Source organism: Vespula vulgaris, chromosome 8 (genome assembly GCF_905475345.1).
Source record: "Vespula vulgaris chromosome 8, iyVesVulg1.1, whole genome shotgun sequence".
NCBI lineage: Eukaryota > Metazoa > Arthropoda > Insecta > Hymenoptera > Vespidae > Vespula > Vespula vulgaris.
Window position 1 is genome coordinate 4,674,423 of NC_066593.1, and position 19,251 is coordinate 4,693,673.

General features: G+C 32.6%; 1 protein-coding gene and 1 long non-coding RNA gene across 2 annotated transcripts; one reads left to right on the forward strand and one right to left on the reverse strand.

The window, feature by feature from the left end:
* Positions 1-759: 759 nt before the first annotated feature.
* LOC127065956 (neurotactin) lies at positions 760-18,960 on the forward strand. Its single transcript, XM_050999034.1, has 7 exons — positions 760-1,047; positions 3,469-3,696; positions 14,239-14,439; positions 15,600-15,813; positions 15,926-16,421; positions 16,507-17,175; positions 17,258-18,960. The coding sequence occupies exons 2-7, from the start codon at positions 3,478-3,480 to the stop codon at positions 17,643-17,645; spliced, it is 2,187 nt and encodes a 728-aa protein (XP_050854991.1). The 5' UTR covers positions 760-1,047; positions 3,469-3,477; the 3' UTR covers positions 17,646-18,960.
* LOC127065960 (uncharacterized) lies at positions 4,618-8,255 on the reverse strand. The gene is made up of 3 exons (XR_007782226.1): positions 8,078-8,255; positions 4,820-4,972; positions 4,618-4,754 (listed from the first exon to the last, which is right to left on the reverse strand). It is a non-coding gene; the product is annotated as an uncharacterized LOC127065960 (long non-coding RNA).
* Positions 18,961-19,251: the final 291 nt, after the last annotated feature.

Consider the following 19,251-nt stretch of genomic DNA (forward strand, 5'->3'; position numbering starts at 1 on the left):
GTAAATATATAACCAAAAATAAAATAAAAATAAATTCTCATGTCAAAATAGACATAGAAATTCATCGTAAAAAGAAAAAAAATGTAGTCCTTTTTTTCATATTTAAGAAATTTTGAAGTATTTACAGAAAGTATTTACAAAAATATGAAAGAATACAATTGAGATTTTTTAGTTTTTTATTATATAATTGTTACAAAGGATATTTATTGGTCTCTACGAAAATGAATTTTTATTACATTTTTTTTGTTACATCAAACACGATAAATACAACATATACAGTCTTTGTTGTTTTCATAGTGATTTAATTAAAATAATGTTGTCACTCATGAGATATAACAACAAACATCATAATTTAACATTATAATTATAATAATTATAAAATATCAATTATTCCAACGCCCTTTTTGTATTTTCTTTTTTTACCTGTCCGACAGATGTCAGGAGATATTACTTTACATCTTTATGATATATAACTAGAAAGAAAATCAAATATTGCTTAAAATTATAACAAATTCAAGATTAGAATTAGTAGATTTGTGCTAAGAATTTGTCTTGTAGAGTCATATTTTTGTGCATAAAATATTATTCTTTTGGGATATAGCTTTATGAAAATAAAATATCAAAGACATGCGCGCGAAACTAAGAGAATTAATACAGTGGCGCTACCAGTGTATTTTAGAGTAACTATTGGTAATCCGAGTTTCCTATTGGTCGATACCTCAGCGCGCTTCTTTTGCAACGCTTCCGTTCTTCCGTTACTCGTCGATGCTTCAGTTGCGCGCTTGCCGTTGTCGCGAGTATACAATAAGAAGAGAAGGAAGGTAGTTTTCGATAATTTTATCGCATAACCGTATTAGTTGCAGTATTCACATTTCTTTTTCTTTCTCTCTGTTTATCTCTCTCTCTCTTTCTCTCTTTCGAATTTTCATTATCGGACAAAAACAACGAGAAGAAATTCTTCGTGAACAATTTACGTTCGTCTCGTCGCTTTCCAATATTATAGTGTGAAGCTGGATGACCATCGTTGTCGAACGTTACTTGAAAGAGGTAAGCACGTTTTATTTCTTTTTAACGAAAACACAAAGTTGTTCTTTCTGTGATATTTCTCTTTAGTATTTTGTTTGTTTCTCTGTTCTATGATATTTAATTTCTTCATAAAATATGAGAAACGCTATCCATCGTTGCAATGAAATTTAATTGCTACCAATGATCTCGTGAAAAAAAAAAAGAATTGCAGAACTACGACTACGTGGTACAAGATTTTTTTCACTAGCATGAAATTATGTACCTCGTTGAATCATTATAAGTTTTTGTATATGCTTTCCACAAAGTATCGAATATTTTTTAACGATATGTGTACTTTATCGGATACGAAAAATTAATTGTGAGTGTTATTCCGATATCGTGCAGTTAATTTTATTATCGATGTAGAAATATAAGAAGATATGAAATTTTTGTTTGTAATTAACACGTCGAATTTGAATATTATACAAGATCGGGTTATTCTTAATTTAAAATGAAACTATGTTTTCAATCGAACGAAATATATTTACTTCGATCGATGGTTTTATTTGATTAAGTACATTGGGACTTTTGTCTACCGGAAGTATAACAAGTTTTTTTATCTTTTTTTTTTTATTACTTTTTCATCTCAAGTAACGAACATTTTTTTCATCTTCCGCTTAGAAGAACGTAGAACTGTTATTCCTTGCAGAGAGAGAGAGAGAGAGAGAGAGAGAGAGAGAGAGAGAGAGAGAGAGAGAGAGAGAGAGAGAGAGAGAGAGAGAGAGAGAGGCCGAGAATACGTTGTCCCAGAGTACCTGAAATTATAGCCGTTTTCCTTCTTTCTTCCTTTGAAATGGTAGTGATTCGTTACCTGTAAGATCCTTTTTCTGTTAATATAGTTACTTGTGTAAAAGTTCCTCAAATTTTCATGACTCTACGATCTCAACGTGTTCTTCGAAAATATATATTTTATATATATTTTCAAGATATTATATTAAATATATATGTATGTTCTCAATATAATCGAAAAATTTCATCTCTAGACCATACAAGAAACAACACTATTCGTAATAGGTGTAGTATAGAGATATAGGCGCGTCGAGACGTCCAGACGTAAATCGATCGATTGTGTGCTACCGGTCCTCGAACTCGCTTTCTGTACTCTATGTACACATATTCGTATCTATAGTCTATCGACTGAAAATAATATTACTATTTGATATTCACCTACACATGCGTCAAGTAAAAAATTGCAAAAAGAATAAAATAAATCATCAAATCTATAATTGAATTTATATGACTGGATAAACAAAAAATAATGAGTTAAAGTAACGTTCTTAAGAGAAATTCTTTTTTCTAAGAAAAATATACCTGTCTAATTCTGCGCAGTATTTTTTTTTTTTTACATGATTCAGTTACATGGTTTTTTAAATACTTTTTTATTCGCATATTTCATTTACTTTTACACTATTGTAAAAAAGCACACGGAGAGGTTCGCAAAAAATGTCACGAAAATCATGCGTATTTTTTTGACAAAATAGTTTTTTCTTTTTCTTTTTCTTTTTCTTTCATTTTGCCTAATTCATTAATTTTTCTTTTATGTGTTTATTAAATAAGTTTTTTTGAGCGAATACATTTTTATATTTTAAATTATTTTTTTTTTTGTATAATTTTCATTAATATAACAAGTTTTAAATCTTTTGTAAATCAATTTTTACGCGACTTTTTTTTTTGCACGTTAGATATTTACTTGTGTAAAAAAAAAAGACTGTATACTTATTTGGATGAAAATTAAATCAGATTTGACAATATATATCTAATTTATGGAGAACGATTTAATTAGAAATAATTAAGAGAAAACTTTTTTTACACCTCCTCATTCTTTCATTTATGTATCTCATACGACAATACTATCATGGTTTTTGAAGATAGATATCATACGGCTAATAAGAGTTCTAAATTGCAACAGCAAATTGGCTCAAATCGGATGCAGGAAATGTGAGTAATTTTGGCTGATTGAAGAACCAGGACGATTCGTTTTGTCGAACAAAAACGCGTAATGTACGTTTATTAGATTATTTAATAATAACAATAGATTCTTTTCGTCTTGTAACTAAACGAGACAGGACGATATAATAACAACAACATAACGTAGTTTTTCAATTGATTATTGATTATCAATAAATATTAGAAAGTAAATATATATATATTTTTTTAATATTATGTACGAGATCGTAATAGTATATTTTCTATAAATGAGAGAACTGTATTTTTTATGATCTTTTTTTAACATATTTTTCTAATTCTTATATATATATATAATATTAATTAATATGTAATCAAATAATGATATAATCGGTATATAACAAAATTTATTATGTGAATGTTCATTTAATTAAGAACGTTTAAGTTTAATATGAATATTTTGTCTGTACACCATTCAATGGTATTAATTCTATTCAGTGGTGAACGATGAGCCAAGCAGATCAGGACAAAGATAAAAGTATGGACAAAAAGGAAATCGCGGAGGAGGAGAGGGAAAAGATGCTGAACGCCGAGAACACAAAACATACCGGTGCTGCACCTGCACCTGATTTAGAATCCGAGGAGAATAAACCGAAGAAGAAGATACCAATCGGCGGTATCAAAATGCCAGGATTTTGTCGTACCAAGAGTAAGGAACCTTGCAAGGTAAATTTGAAAAAAAGAATTAAATAATAACATTGAACTCTTAATATTTTTTGACATTAATTATCTACGTTATCATATATATATATATATATATATATATATATATATATATATATATATATATAAATATCGCAGAAACTTATAAATTATTAAATAATATAATAATAATAAGAAGAAATTACATAATTATTTCATGATATATTACAATTGTTTATTAACAATTAAACATGGACAAAATTATCAAATAATTATTCAATGCGCGTCTGGTTTTCTTATATTGAAAGGATCTTGCAAAAGTTTTTAATAATGTCGAATAACTTTTTAATAATTATCGATTAATTACTATCCTTTCTTAATAATTCAGTTTAATACCTGTAAAATTTTCCATTGTTTTTTGTTCATTCATCGTCCTTTAATGAGCTCCTCATCGATGCCAGGTGCACCGTTTGACGTCATGCGGTTTAACGTTGGAAAAGGAAATCGTTACGGGGTTGCGAACACCCTTCGTGAGCGCACTGTGAGGGCAGCGTTTACGTTCTTCGAGGCGAGTTTACCTCGCAAAAGGGTTTCCATAGCAACGTTAAAAAACACATAATAATAGACCGATATTGGCTTGATCGTCGATTTACAAGCTTAAGAGAATTACCTTTTTGATATCTCTTCGTCCTTAATGTTAAAATTTGGAGCATTTAAAAAATTCTCGATAAATATTATTTACAAATTATTTTCATCTCAAATTCTGATCATACATTTCATCGGAAATATTTTTAAATATAATGTAATAAAATGTAATTATGCCACTGTGAGAGAAATTTAGCTTTTTTAAGGATAAAATATAGGTCGTTTCACTTTTTTATTTTATTTTTTTTTTCTTCTTAATATGAGTATACTTTCGAATTTGTAGAAAGGAATATTCGAATATGATCTTCTCTTTATTTTCAATGAATAATGTTTTCAACTAATCTTGCCTTTCAGCGGCCATCGAAAATGCCTCACAATCTTTCTTAAATGACTCTCATTTGTAGAGAAAATCTGCCACCTTACAAAGTTTAATCGAACTGTAATGAGAATCGTATTTCATTTTGCTGTACGCTTTCGGAATATTCTAATTTATGTTTTGTACCATTTAATAATGCTATTCAGTTTGTCGAAGATGCCTTTCTTTCTATTTTTCGACCTACATTCTGACGTTCGTATAAATTTCTGCGTCAATGTATGACCGTCTCTTTGTATTTTCTCATCTTTTATATCTTCCTTCTTGTCTTCTGTTCCCGTTCTAAAAAAGAAAAATGTTTGTTTGAAACGGTACTTCTTCGAGAATAAACATTTATTCATTTGCGTTCCCTTTCTTTTTTTTTTCTTTTTTTTTGCTTTCCTTTTTTTAATTAAGAACGTAAATATCTTATATATCTTGTAAGTTTATGGCGAACAAATCGTTTTCTTGCAATCTATACATGTAAATTTATTCTTTGAATACCATCCAAAGGGTCGACCATTCGAAAATAGAACTCTTTCTGTTTGTTTCTGCAGACAGTTATAACATGCGTAATAATATATTACACTTTCTACCATTTATGGTGAAGTAGTACGCTAAAAAAGAAGAAAACGTTTGCTTTTGGAAATAATGTCGGAAGAATTCAGACACGTGGCGTTTGCATCTTTTTTCATTTTTTTTTTTTTTTCATATAATAAAACTAGAAAGCTCATGTAAAATACAATTTGGACGCGTTCATCTCGACTCTTATTTTTAACGCTTGAAACATTGAAATTAATTATTTTTATAAATATATTAATTAATATAATTACATTTACACATATATTAATTAATGAAAATAAAAAGTAAAATTAACATTTAGGAGATTGAATAGTACATAAAGTACGAATGAGAGTATTAAAATGTGTTTTTATTAAAGAGAATATACAAAGAGAGAAGAAAATAAACAAAGAAGAGAAAATTATAAAAAATGTTTGGTGTAAGCTTTGATTTGTTTAAGAAATGAATAAGCTTAACAGTGGAAGTGTTGGAGTAGATATAAATCGGTCACAATCGCAGACATTTTTGAAAGGATGTGTAAAAGGATTCTCTTGGGTAAAAATGATGAGTTTTGTCGATTTCACGAATACAAAATACATATACCGAAGGGTGAGCGTGCAAAAAAGATAGATAGCTTTCTATAGGAAGAAAAAGTCAGAATAGAACATAATAAAGCGTTTCTACGTGTATGTGTGTGTGTATGTGTGTGAAAAAGAGTGAGAGAAAGAGAGACATGACTCGTCGTCGTGTCATAGAAAATTTAACGAAGGCTCTTTTCGTGCGATTTCTTAGCGCCTTTCTTTTTTTGCTAACTTCTCTTTTTCCCTTTTTCGCTTTTCTCGTAGCGTCTCCTTTGAAATTCCCAGACTGATGACAATACGACAGTCTCCCCGAGCCATTGCACGCGACTAATTTCTCCAATTGCCCTTAACTCGTCTTATTACTCTCTTAATTGGCAAAGAAACTTCTGTGGAGATGATCACCTCCCATTCCTTCGAAATGTAACTTTCGAATTATCGTAAATAACGTAGATATGGAACACCTTCTCACGTGACATTATCGTAGATTCTGCATTGTAATGATTTGTGATCTATCGAAGCGTAGTATATTCATGTTTATTGTAGATAGTAACGGTTCGCCACAATAACCAGACAAGTCAAACATAATAGAGTCATTCAAATGGAAATATGTACGAAGGATTCCTGAGCCAACTGTTCCGTATGTTTCATACGTTTGTGCTATTAAAAGTGCGGGGTCGTTGGTATACAAATCACATATTTGGTTATGCCTTCTGATCTAAGATTATTCGAGTGTAAATGAAAAAAGTTTGGGGATGGGGAAAAGTGTGTTTCGTTTTCTAGGGGAGATCTGAAATCCGTTGACAAAAACAGCATGTTGAATGGAACGAATCGGGAAGTAGACAAAATTTCGTGACACGTCAACAAAACAAAAAAAAAAAGAAATTAATATCGTCAAACATTATTAAATTGAATTGAATTTATTAGAGATCAATAGACGTACGTGATTATTAAACATCGTGGCTTTGTAAAAGTAAACGCATCGATTTTTCCAAAGCAGCTGAAAAAACGTGACAACGCGTGAAAAATGATGTGAAAGATCGATGAAATAACGTGAAAGATTAATCAACGCTGATCAACGCGTCGAGTTGAAAGGGTCTCGACTCGGTTCTTCTAGTCAAAATATTATTTTTCATAGCTTTCTGCTGCTATGCATTTTTCCTATCTCCACAAACGCCCTACGCTTCTTTTATTTCGAACTCGTAAATTTAGCTGGAAAAAAATAAAAAGGTTTTTATGTAAACCTCATCCAAAGTCAAGGGAGATGATTTGTGAAGACTCGTAGACACAGCTTTAAGCTATAATATGTTTTTATGTTCTCTTTTTCAACGTGAATACGATATGACGAATAAAAATAGGAAATGAGATCAGCGTAAAAAATTTGTATCTGTTTGTTTGAGACTCATTGATTGAATTAATAAAAATATCAAAATTTCTTTCTGTAGAATATATAAAATCTCAATTATTTGTTATTTTCAAGTTATTAATATCAAGTCAAAGGAAATACACGCGTTATAAATCTATTCCGTATTTGGTATATGATTCAAACTATAGTACAAAAAAGATGGAGCTGTGGGTTATACGTAAACGCCAGGTGCGTTCTCATGGGTGACTAATTTCTAACGTACAATATATATTATACGGTCCTAGAACGGGCGAATTTACTTTTAAAGTAATTCCAAAGCTTTTTTTATCGGTTTCCTTAAAGGTTATTTTTTATATTTCCAATATGACTTTGTCAATTATGTTACTAAATTATTGATAAACATAAATACGCATACGTGGATATATATTCTTTTTTGTGATATGATCATCGTGAGTTTTACTATAATTTTCACGCTCCAGTCTCTCGATTGGATGCGTATACATGTCTTGAACAGGAAGAAGTCCACTTTTATTGTACTACTTAATGGTGTGTCACCTGGTACAGGAACCGGAAGCATTCATTTTATTTCGTTGTTTTATGCCACACGACTTTTCTGTTTTCCACTCACGAATTCTCGATTTAAATTCATCGTAGTGGAACAGTTATAACAACTTCTACCATTCTTTTCATTTTAATTACAGAAATAATAGATTTTTGGCTATCTCATTACTTTCCTTTCTGTTCATTTAAAACAGAAAAATAAAAAAATATTACCGCATTCATTGATTAAATATTGTCTCGTATAAACGACACGATTATCAAAGTCTCGGAATCTAGTTTGTTTCTGTCATCTGTGTGTTTCTCTCGATTCTTTTCTCTCTCTTTCTCCCATAAGAGCCTTACCTCCTTCTTCGTCCTTTTTTCTCCGGCAGATCTGCTTTTTTGGGGTGGTCGAAAGCCGAAGGCCAGAACCAGAATAACCGGAACCCCTCCGACCAGAGTACGCCACCACATGGCCGAGCACGATGATATTGTGCACTCTCTTTCTCTCATGTTATATCGTCTCACCTACACAACACCAATGTATGTTTACATCGATACAAAGTATCGCACGATGTGCGTGTGTTCGTTTCAGGAGTCCCGTTTTTATGCAATCAAAATTTATCACCCAAATTCGGACCATTTAATATATGATAATAGTTGCGCTCTCTTGACACGATTTTTGCTTTGCCATTTCATTGTCTCTTTTTCTCAAGAGAACCATCAATTTTTTTTACAGATAAGATATTACAGGTAGATCATTATTTCAAAACGTAATTAATCGGTGGGTATAATAAGTAGCTTATAATATATATATCTACATATATGCAAAGATTATCATCATAATATAAGGTAGAAAAGTTTCAATGTCCATTTTACGTCGAGATAAAAAAACTGCGTTTTAACTGAAACGCTAGCTATGCGTTTTAACGTGGAAATTTCGTGCTGGTGTCTGCAGTACGGTAGTACAACGACAATGGGGGGTCGATGAAAAGGAAGAGGGGTGAAAGTTGCGTCTGATATCGATTTCTCCCGCTGGAGGATGTCCACCAAACGGGGCTTCCCTCTCTTGCCGCAAATCCCTTCGATGGCAGCACCATCTCCCCCTTCTCTTTTTAACTATTTCATTAAAATTGAATTTAAACGTCCCGCTTTATCGGAACCATTACCTTTATCTAAATTGAATTACTATTAAAAATGTCCCATGACGGTATAGTATGTGAACTTCATTAAAAGATGTTATTTTTCGATTATTTAAGATCGATACCCTTTGACTTATCGTCTTTTCTTTTTTGTTTTATACGAATAAATGGGTAACATGAGTAAATTTTCTTATAAATTTATAAATAATTCATAGTATTACAGCTACAGAATACAATAGGTAAAGGTTCCATCTGTATAACATCCGTTTTCGTATCTAATATTTTTCGAGTGTGACGAACGAAAGTATTAATCGATATACGAATTAGTTTTTTAAATGTCTATGATATTTGAATTCTTGCAAGATATCTCTGCAAATCTTATACGTGATAAAAGAAAAAAAAAGAAAATCGTAATTGATTTCTTTTAGTCTGTTTTTAAGTAATTTCATGTTCTACTCTAGTTAGCTTATAAAACGAATGAAACAACTGATTTATAAAATACATTATAATGGTTATTCCTTTCTCGAAACATAATGCGTATCGCCATCGAATAAAACATTAAAGGAAATAAGGAATGTACAAGAGGCATTGTTGTTGAATCTTTTCAAATGGCAGTGAGAAAAGATCCAACAAGGTGACAAAGAGGAAAAAAGAGAGAAGAGGGGATATTAAATTAAATCGACGTTAATCAATGCTTATGCCATGTCGAGGGTTGGAGAAGATAAAGGAAAAGACGATAGATTCTTTTAGTGAGTTTAAACTGCACCATAATGTCGTATGCCAGACGATGAAAAAAAAAACTAGTGTAACAAACGTGAATTACATTTAATTAAAGGTCATCACTTCGTCAACGTCCACCATTGAAAAGACCTGTCCTTAACCATACTTGGTAATCTTCTAAATAAATTTCACAAAGCAAATTTTTAAAACTATGATATAACATTTAAACCATATTTATTTTCGCGTTAAATATGAGAGTTATGACGATTTAGAGAATTAATGAGAAAATTGATAAAATACCTCTTATTCAAGCGTCAATGAAAACGGTAGGATAGGAGACTAGCAGGCGCTTAGACAAGAACTAATCGAAATGTGCAGAACGTTGCGAATCATTGGTAGCCATAGTTGCGTACAATACGGCATCAAATGCCGGCACACTCTAAAAGGGTTTACATAGTATTCGCAATGTGTGAGTTACGGCGTACATATATACATAATACTGTACGTGTCCAGGCGTGGTACTTCGAATACGAGTAAAAGAAGAGACAGAGAGAAAGAGACACAGACGAACAGAAAAAGAAAGAAACGAGTCACGTATCGTGTGCATAGAACATACATACACATAATGCTTCCTTCGAGAAGGAAGAAAGAAAGAGAGAGACGGAGAAAGAGCAGTCACCGGCAAGAAGATGACTAGACAGTATCGAAGTGGATACTGTCGAGCTCTCGAGAGAAGCTGCGAGAAGAGGAACGAGACATCGTCATCGTCGTGGTTGAGCATTTTAGGAACAGGTTCTTCACGATGAAGACTTAGTAACGAGGACGCTTATAAAAAAAAAAAGAAAGATGATGATGTTCAACGAACATCAAGCCTTGATACCACAGGAGATATTAGATTACCTGCAAAAAAGAAAATAATACAATGATTTGATTCAAGCTTTAAGTTCGAATTTATCGATCGTGGGGACAGTACAATGACCTTCGGAAAGGAATTACCTTTAAATTAAATCGATTCCGATAGCATTGTGGTCGGACAGGATTACTCGTAAAGATAGACTAGAATCGAGTTCCGGATCGTGAAAAGAAGAACGAGGTGACTGGACAAAAGTCATTATTGGAAAAGGAGCTCTTCGAGCGTCGTATACGGAACGAAACACTTTCCAATGATCATCGGATGAGAGTTCAATCGAGAAACTGGGAATGCACAGTTACAGACCTACAATCACAAAATCGAAGATTTCTCTCGCGTAGTCACGAAATGATTATAGGACTGACTAACAACAGTCCTGAGAATTCGAGTTCAAATTAATAGGTTTGAAAACCTAGGATAAGAACGATACAGCTCGACGTTAGGAGTACATTAGGAGATCCCAAAGAATTTTTTTCCTTTCTCTCTTCTTGAAGCAGCTGTTCGACGTTGGAATCCGAGTCATGGTCTATTTTTGAAATTCATTAAAACAAAAAAAAAAAAAAAGAAAGAAAAACACAGATAAAGGAACGTGCAGTACATTACTTGTACATTAATTTAGATTGATATATACACTGTATCTCAAGAGCAGATATATCCTTTTCCACGAAATCTAACTTTGTCGAACGTTTAACACGAATAATATTTACGAAGTGATCAGCACATGTGTGCAAGTCAAGAGAAAGGATCATAATGTTGATACTCTAGGATCTTCGATTTTGACGTAAACTCATCACGGTGAGATACTTCGAGCATGTGGTTTCGATTGAATACTTATTTATTTTTATTATCTTTTTTTTTTCTAATACGAAATGGTCATACAGTGGCGAGCATAAATATCAAATTGTTTATCGTATTTTTATTACTTTTTATCCTCCAACATCATATTATTCTTCTTACAAATAAATACTAAATTTACGCTCATAATACGATAATGTCACAATAAGATTATTTTATAATGTAATATTCAAAGACCAATACTTTGTTTACATTCACGTATATGTCGGATCATATATCTTTCATTGAATTAAACAGAATACAATAGGTACAATATAAATTTTAATGATATTATTAAATTTATATATACTAGATATTAATATCTTACAATATCCCTCATGTATGTTTCTGCGTGCTTTTAAAAATTAGAGTAATATATTATATTATAAAAATTCTAATCGATGAATATTAACGGAAAATTTTCTTTTCTTCCAACATCGTCTGTCCTGTGCCTCTAACTTATTTATGATTCTTGGTTGAAGGTAGATTGACCTTTGTTGCTATCGATCGACCATATCGGTCTCGTATCTCGTTAAGCAGAAATTATTCTCGTACGATTCGAAGTAACTTAACTTTGATATCTTGTTTTTCTTGATTTATGCCTCATAAATAGACCATGGATGTTTATACACTTAAAATATATTGAAATATGCAAACATATGTGAAATATGAAAATATAGTACATAAACATATGCAGAAATATAATAATAAAAATACAAAAATATGTGAGATATGTATATATTAAGTATATGAAAATATTACTTCTTTTATGTTGTCCAGATGCATTGTGTAAAATATTTTTGCTTTAGATCATAATATTCTAAACTGATGATTGCTATTATAAATATTTGATTAATCAAAGATATCAAATTATTTACTAACGAAAAAAGAAGACGTATTTCTTCCGCATCTCTGTTTAATCCATATACTGCACATGTTACATAAATCATATTTAGATAAAATACTTCAAACATACTTGCTTAAATATTATACATTGCTAATTTATAACCATCTTCTAGATAATTTTTGACTCATCAGAAATATTCTGATTCACGTATGTCATAAGAAAACCACGTCATACTTCAATTATCAAAACTTCACTAAATCATACATATTTATAGCAGGTATCGCGACACAATTAGCTTTTCTTTCGATATTGTAAACATGTATTCATATGAAACTCTTTAAAAACTATACAAATTTTTATCTAAGTTTTACATTATTATCATTTATAAATTATGAGTAGACATTCTTTATTTTTTATTTTCTTACTTTTTTATTTATTTATATTTTTCTCTTTTTCTTTCTTTTTCTTATCGAATTTATTGAATCGAACTTACTCTTCGAATACCACAAAACTTTAAAAAGTACAATCTCGTGTATGCAATCGTACAAAAATGATTGTCGATTTTTCCCCCTTCAAAAGCTAATGAGAGAATCCGACAGACCAGAAAATTGGACTTTTTCTCCGCGTGGCCACCCTCGTTTCCGGTGTCTCATCTATAACACTCAAGAAGAATCATTGAAGTGAAAAAAAAAAATATATATATATATATATATATATATATATATATATATATATATATACATAAAATAAAAGAAAATATTACGAAAGTTTAACTTAATGATTTCACTTGCATTTTCTTTCGAGATAATAACATTGTTAACTAGCGAGCATAGCTAATAGTAGATATCCGATAGCTTTATTGAAAAATTCTAATGAAACTCTATTGTGTTCATAGTCGGTGCATGCTATTGTTCGTTAGAATTAAACATATGAGTCATAAATCTGTGATAAACGATTATCATGCAACGGGTTAATTATTTTTTTTTTCTTTTGTTTTATTCTACTAATTAACAATAACATTAAACGAGTATATGATTTACAATTGGATTTACAATCGAATGATTTACAGCTTGGATTTTTATTTTAAACTTTTTAATTAAATGAGAACAATATTAAAAATATATATACATTTTTTTAATTAATATATCATTGAAATGTTTTGAATAGAATATCTATTGAATAGAATGATATCGTTTTGTCGATGTAGCGTTATCGAATTATTTCCGTGCAGACAAATACGATTCCCCCGTAACCTTCGTGTGGCGCCATAAGGAAACCACTGAACGAACACCACGAACCCTTCGCATTCAAGTTCACGAGTAGATTTCTTTTTTTCTTTCTTTTTTACGCTTCGACCAAACTGAAAACTTATGAGTTGTACGACGTGACATTTGGCAAGGTTTTTTTCGTACTGTCGAAATTTATTTTTGTCACGATTATTCATGGTCACATTTGGAAACTATATCAAGAAAGAGGATAAGGGAAAAAATTTCTGAAAAATTTACCAATTAAATTGCGAATGAATATTTTAACAAACTTTAATAGCTTTTGTACAAATATTTTTTGTTACGATATCGTATAGTACAAGCAATAAGAGAACATACTTCTGTCTTGAAAGAAAAGAATTTATTAGTTAAGCTACCGGTGCCACTTCGTACTCTCTCATGCTCTTTCAAGTGTATATGTACACGCGTCTCTTTCCTCTCTTTCTCTCTCTCTCTCTCTCTTTCTCTCTCTCGAGTACTCGACGGTTAGGCCACGCGACGCCACTTGAAAGGACATTCAAAGACCAAATATAGAATCACGTACCATCTGTATCCCTTCTGAGCACTAGAAGTATATACCTATACCAGATTACTCTGCCAAATGTAGAATCCTCTTCGAAAAGGTATTAATATGGGGAAAAAAAGCTTTTATATCATTTAGCACTTCAGATACTGTACTAGAATATTCTGAATTTTGCATTATAAAAGGACAAAAGTGCGTGTTAAACGATTACATTTCAAAAGGCTAAAGCTTTGCTCTCGATATATCTTATAGTCTGAGAGATTGTTGATTTGTTCTTTACCAGGATGATGAAACCAAACCCACCGAATCGACGGATACAGAAACCACAGCTGTTATGACAAAGGAAAACGAACAAAATGCGCCTCCTGCTCCTGAGAAACCAACAACACCGGCAAAGGACTCGAAGGAGAAAGAAGGGCGAAAGGGCATTCTAAATGCCATTAGATTACCGCTGGTTTCCGTATTTCCTAGAAAGAAGAATAAGGTAATAATTTTTATGGGAGAGTATAGACGATCAAAAAAGATGTGTAACTCTTCGCATGATAAAAGTTTTTTTTTTGTTTTCCTTTTTCTTTAAAATCCTGTATACTCAATAAACATTATTTCGAATATAGAAATTCGAAAGAGAAGAAGGTCTGGTGTAACTAAATACATCGTGTTGCGGCTTGTCGGATATGAAACCATCCACAGCAGACCCTTTCACGAAACCTTACGAGGTTTTTCAAGCCTCTCGGGCACGTACAGCCTTTCTTCGAAGCGTCCTCTTATGATCCTCTTTTCTTCCAACTCTTCCTTTACCTTAATCTACGTATGTATGCTGCGTTTCAAAGTGCGAGATAAGACACGAATAAGAATGTCGAAATATTTTCTATGGGAAGAAGTTGAAGTTTTACGCGAACTTAGATTTTTTTCAGACATTTTACCCAGAATATCTTTCCATATAATTTTTTGTTTCTATAAGAATGTTCTGTTAAGTTGTCAAGTGGGATTGATCGATAAGACAATTTCAAAACGTTCAACTTTTGATTCGTTCTATAAAGAATCACATACGATACATTTTGATACAAGTGACGTAAAATCGCTAGAGTATTTTTATCAACGATTTTCCTATCGAATAAAAACTTTCGCTTTTAATTAAGTTGTCCAAACTTTTGGACTTTAATCTTACCGCGTCGTGTTACCATCTTTTCATCTCAGAGTGAGGAAAATAAATACGTACTTTCTTTCTTATCTCTCTGTGTCTCACCTACACCATCAAATCGTTCATTAACACAACACTCTCTACCCTCGTCTTTGGTGCAAAGCACAATATGCTAGGTTACGAGTGTACTTGTAAAGCGTACTTTACGCTCGTCCAGGTGTTGATTACACCTGTGCAACCTGATTCGTTCTTTCCTCAGTTACTCTTTACTCTTCGGCTAAGACTTATCTACCGTTATCCAAAGAAATATCGTTACATTAAACTTTCAACAAGTTTCGTCAAAAGTAATGTCAATGATCAAGTGATAATGGGTAAAGGCAAGATTTACATAAGTAGCTTTGTTGGTCAGAATCTGTTTCCCAAGGTATATGCGAGTTGACAATTGACAAAACATCTCGTGTCTTAAACGCGTTGAACATCGATTTCGTTTCGATTTTCTGCAGGACGGAGATGCTGAATTAGGAACGACTGGTGCCGCTGGTTTAGCTAGTATTGAAACTCTTGATGACGGTGGGACAGAAAAAAATCCTATCGCTAATGAGGATGGCATGGAAACGGTACGTTTGGACAGCGACGCCGCTGATGGAGTAGAACCTCCAAAACGTCATTTCTTTGTAGTCTGCGTGAGTGCTGCAAGGCGAAATTTATTTGCGTTGGGTATGTACGATCGATCATCATTTTCGAAAAATATATTTACGACTTGTGATAGTTGTTTGTTTGTTTAAATTAATAACCGAGTAAATAAAAAGTGTTAATTGTTTTTTAAAAGCTGCTGTATTGTGTATTCTACTGTCGGTGATTATTATCATATGCGTCGCTTGTGCTGGACCAAGAAGAAATACCAATCTATCTCACAAGAGCGACAAGTACATAGAAGCGGTGACATCATGTGGACCCATTCAAGGTGTCTTAGAAGACGGTGCATACGCTTTTCGTGGGATACCATACGCTGTGCCACCGGTTGATAATCGTCGATGGCAAACCGCTGAACCACTCAGTAGACTCGAACACTGTTGGAACGGAACTTATCTGGCTCACAATGCCTCGGAGATGTGCTGGCAACGTGAAACTTCCGGTAGAATCGACGGGGTCGAGGATTGTCTTTATCTCGATGTATTTACGCCAGACGTACGATACGATTCACCGTTACCGGTAGTAGTCATGATCGGTGCAGAAACTTTGAGTGGCTCATCGCCTGGTGTGATGCAACCATCGGCAAAACTCGCTCGTGTTCGTGATATGATCTTCGTGAGACCTAACTTTCGGTACGGGCTTTGCGTTATTACAGAAACATGATTTAAACAAATATCACTTAAACCCGTTCGTTTAACAATTGATTTTTTTCACCAGATTGGGAATTTTCGGATTCTTAGCGACCGAACCACTTTCTCGAGCTACGCATCCACCAACGTCCGGTAATTACGGACTCTCGGACATCATAGCCGCTCTACAGTGGGTCCAATTGAATATTCAGTATTTCGGTGGCAACAAAACTTCCGTAACTCTTTGGGGTCACAGAGCTGGTGGTACTTTAGTCACGACACTCGTAGGAATACGAAAAACTCGTGGTCTCTTTTCAAAAGTCTGGGTCTCCAGTGGTAGTGCGATTTTCCCTCGTAAAGATCTGAAAAAGTCTGAACAACAGAGCGAACAGTTTCTTAATTCCATTCGATGCACGGATGCGAATTGCTTGCGTAACAAGGGTGCCGAAGATCTGATAGATGCCGTACCGGAAACTTGGCATAGTAGCTTTGTTGGGCTGCCGGAAACGAGAGAGACTTTGGCGAGGGATCGAATGCACGAGTGGCTTGTTCTAGATGGTGCTATCTTACAGGAACATGTTGGTGAGATTTGGGTGAGGGATGAGTTGCCTATTAAGATCGTTATGGGTACCACTGCCCACTCGGGAACTCCGGCACGATATCTTTCTTCGAATGTTACTTTCAACTCCACGCAAATAGAGAAAATCGTTCGTGAATCTCTACTCGGTACTAGCGGATTAGCAGATGAAGCACTCAGGTAATAAAATAATCATTTAATTTGGTAATTTATGGTTTTTATTCAAATTTAGATCTTCTCTTTATTGTCTTTGAATTCGCAGACGATACAACTCTACTCTTGAAGGTCTAGTCAGAATGATATCAGACATACGAGTGGTCTGTCCATTGGTGACAGTTGCCAGCATGAAATCGAACGTTCCATTCTATGTAGCTACTCAGCCACGTGGAAACTTGGCAGATCCTGATAGTGACGCAGCAGCTATACTCGGTACTTATGCTGCAAGAACGTCGGAAGAAAAAAGGCATGTATCGGCGATGCAACAGTTGTTCAATCATTATGTGTGGCACGGAGAAGTGCCTCAAGCTGATTCGTCAGGTGCGAATAGAGTTCTGATTGTTAGTCAGGATATTTTACCGCAACACGATTATCCAAATTGCGACTTTTGGATACAAAAGGATATCGTTCCCTTGTATGGGCGAGTCGATTAAATTCCATTGTTGTCCTGATCTCTGTATAAGGTCCCATTTATTTAAGAATCTTCCTTGGAAACACACGTTATCCGTTGAATTTCCACGAATGAAAGATTCTTTTCATGAGGTTATATACTTTGGCATTTAAATAGATGACTAATTAACGTTCTATGAGATACGGAATATTACAAAAAAAAAAAAAAAAAGAAAAATATCGTGCCTCAGTAACATGACGAGCAACAGTACCTATCAGGGCTGGCGATTAAATAAACCAAAACGGTGAAATCAAAAAACAATGAAAAATATAAATGAGGACGACATGAACGACTTAAATGATACAATATGAAGTATGTAATTTTAATATAAAATGTGTGGATCCATATGGCACGTGGATTCTTATGTACGTGTATAAATGTGAATCAAATTGTAATATATTACGAGAAGACGGAAAAAGGAGAGTAATGAAAACAAACAAATCGCGCATAGCTTAAGAACAAAAAAGAGTAAATATCTACAGTTCATAATTATTATACATATTCTATATTCTTGTAAGCTGTCCTCAAATGGGTACGGAAAAGATAGCAAGAATTATGAAAAAATTCATTATTATTATTATCAAATAATTCATGTTCTACAGCCTATTGGTACACATGCACTTTACACTTCACCTTCCTTTTTTATTTAATTACATCCCATTTTTAATATTCCTCTTTGTACTCACACTCAGTTAAAAAGTCTCAAAAATATAAGTTTGAGAATGTTGCTTGTTATCAATAGTCAATCAACATTTTCACACTTTTACATAAAAACAATGTTGCACAATTGCACAAAAGTCTACTCCTAAATATATTGCAAAAAAAAAAATACTGATTCAGCAAACACAAAATATTGTAGTGATGCAATAAGTATGAGAAAGCATTTGTCATTGCATTTCTAAAGAAAAAGTTACTAATCTTATTATAAATATGTTATAATAAGTTTATAACTGCTTTATTGCTTGTATAGTGTTTGCTAGTCAGTATGAATGTTAATGCTTTGGGAAGTGTAGTACATATCCATTTCATAAAACTTATTGGATCGTTTCTACGGGCATATTTTTCAGGTATAACTTTTTTACTCCACTTTTTGTAAGACAACTTTTTTATTATTAATATTGGTTTAGAAGTAATGTAGTTAGGAAGCAACATCCTTTCAATAGGATGCTTGTAGACTGACTTAATATACCTATACAGTATTTACAAACCCTTGTAAGGGAACTGAAGACTCTTTGTCTTATTTAGACTGAAGCTGCCAAATTTGATATTCTCTTAATAAACAATAAAAATTTTCTGGATACATGTATTTTCAAATACCTTGATCATGTATGGTTTTATATGCATCTATTTTTTAAAGTTGAGTATAGTCACTAATTTTAAAAAAGATAATAAAATTAACTTGTTCAATAAGTTTTCAGAATTCCAGACAAGTTACTAAAATTTATTATGAACTTAAAAATACTTTTTATGGACTATGAAAATAAGTTGTTTAGTTATATTTAGTAAATCAGTTTATAGCTATTTACATATAGTTATTAAAATTAAATGCAAATAGCAGTACAGCAATTTTAATACATAATGTTTTTATC

Excerpts from the sequence above, each read along its gene's own strand:
- LOC127065956 (XM_050999034.1), top strand. The coding sequence starts at position 3,478 with ATGAGCCAAGCAGATCAGGACAAAGATAAAAGTATGGACAAAAAGGAA. Across the intron at positions 3,697-14,238 it reads AGAGTAAGGAACCTTGCAAG|GATGATGAAACCAAACCCAC; the intron begins GTAAATTTGAAA and ends GTTCTTTACCAG. Across the intron at positions 15,814-15,925 it reads GCGAAATTTATTTGCGTTGG|CTGCTGTATTGTGTATTCTA; the intron begins GTATGTACGATC and ends GTTTTTTAAAAG.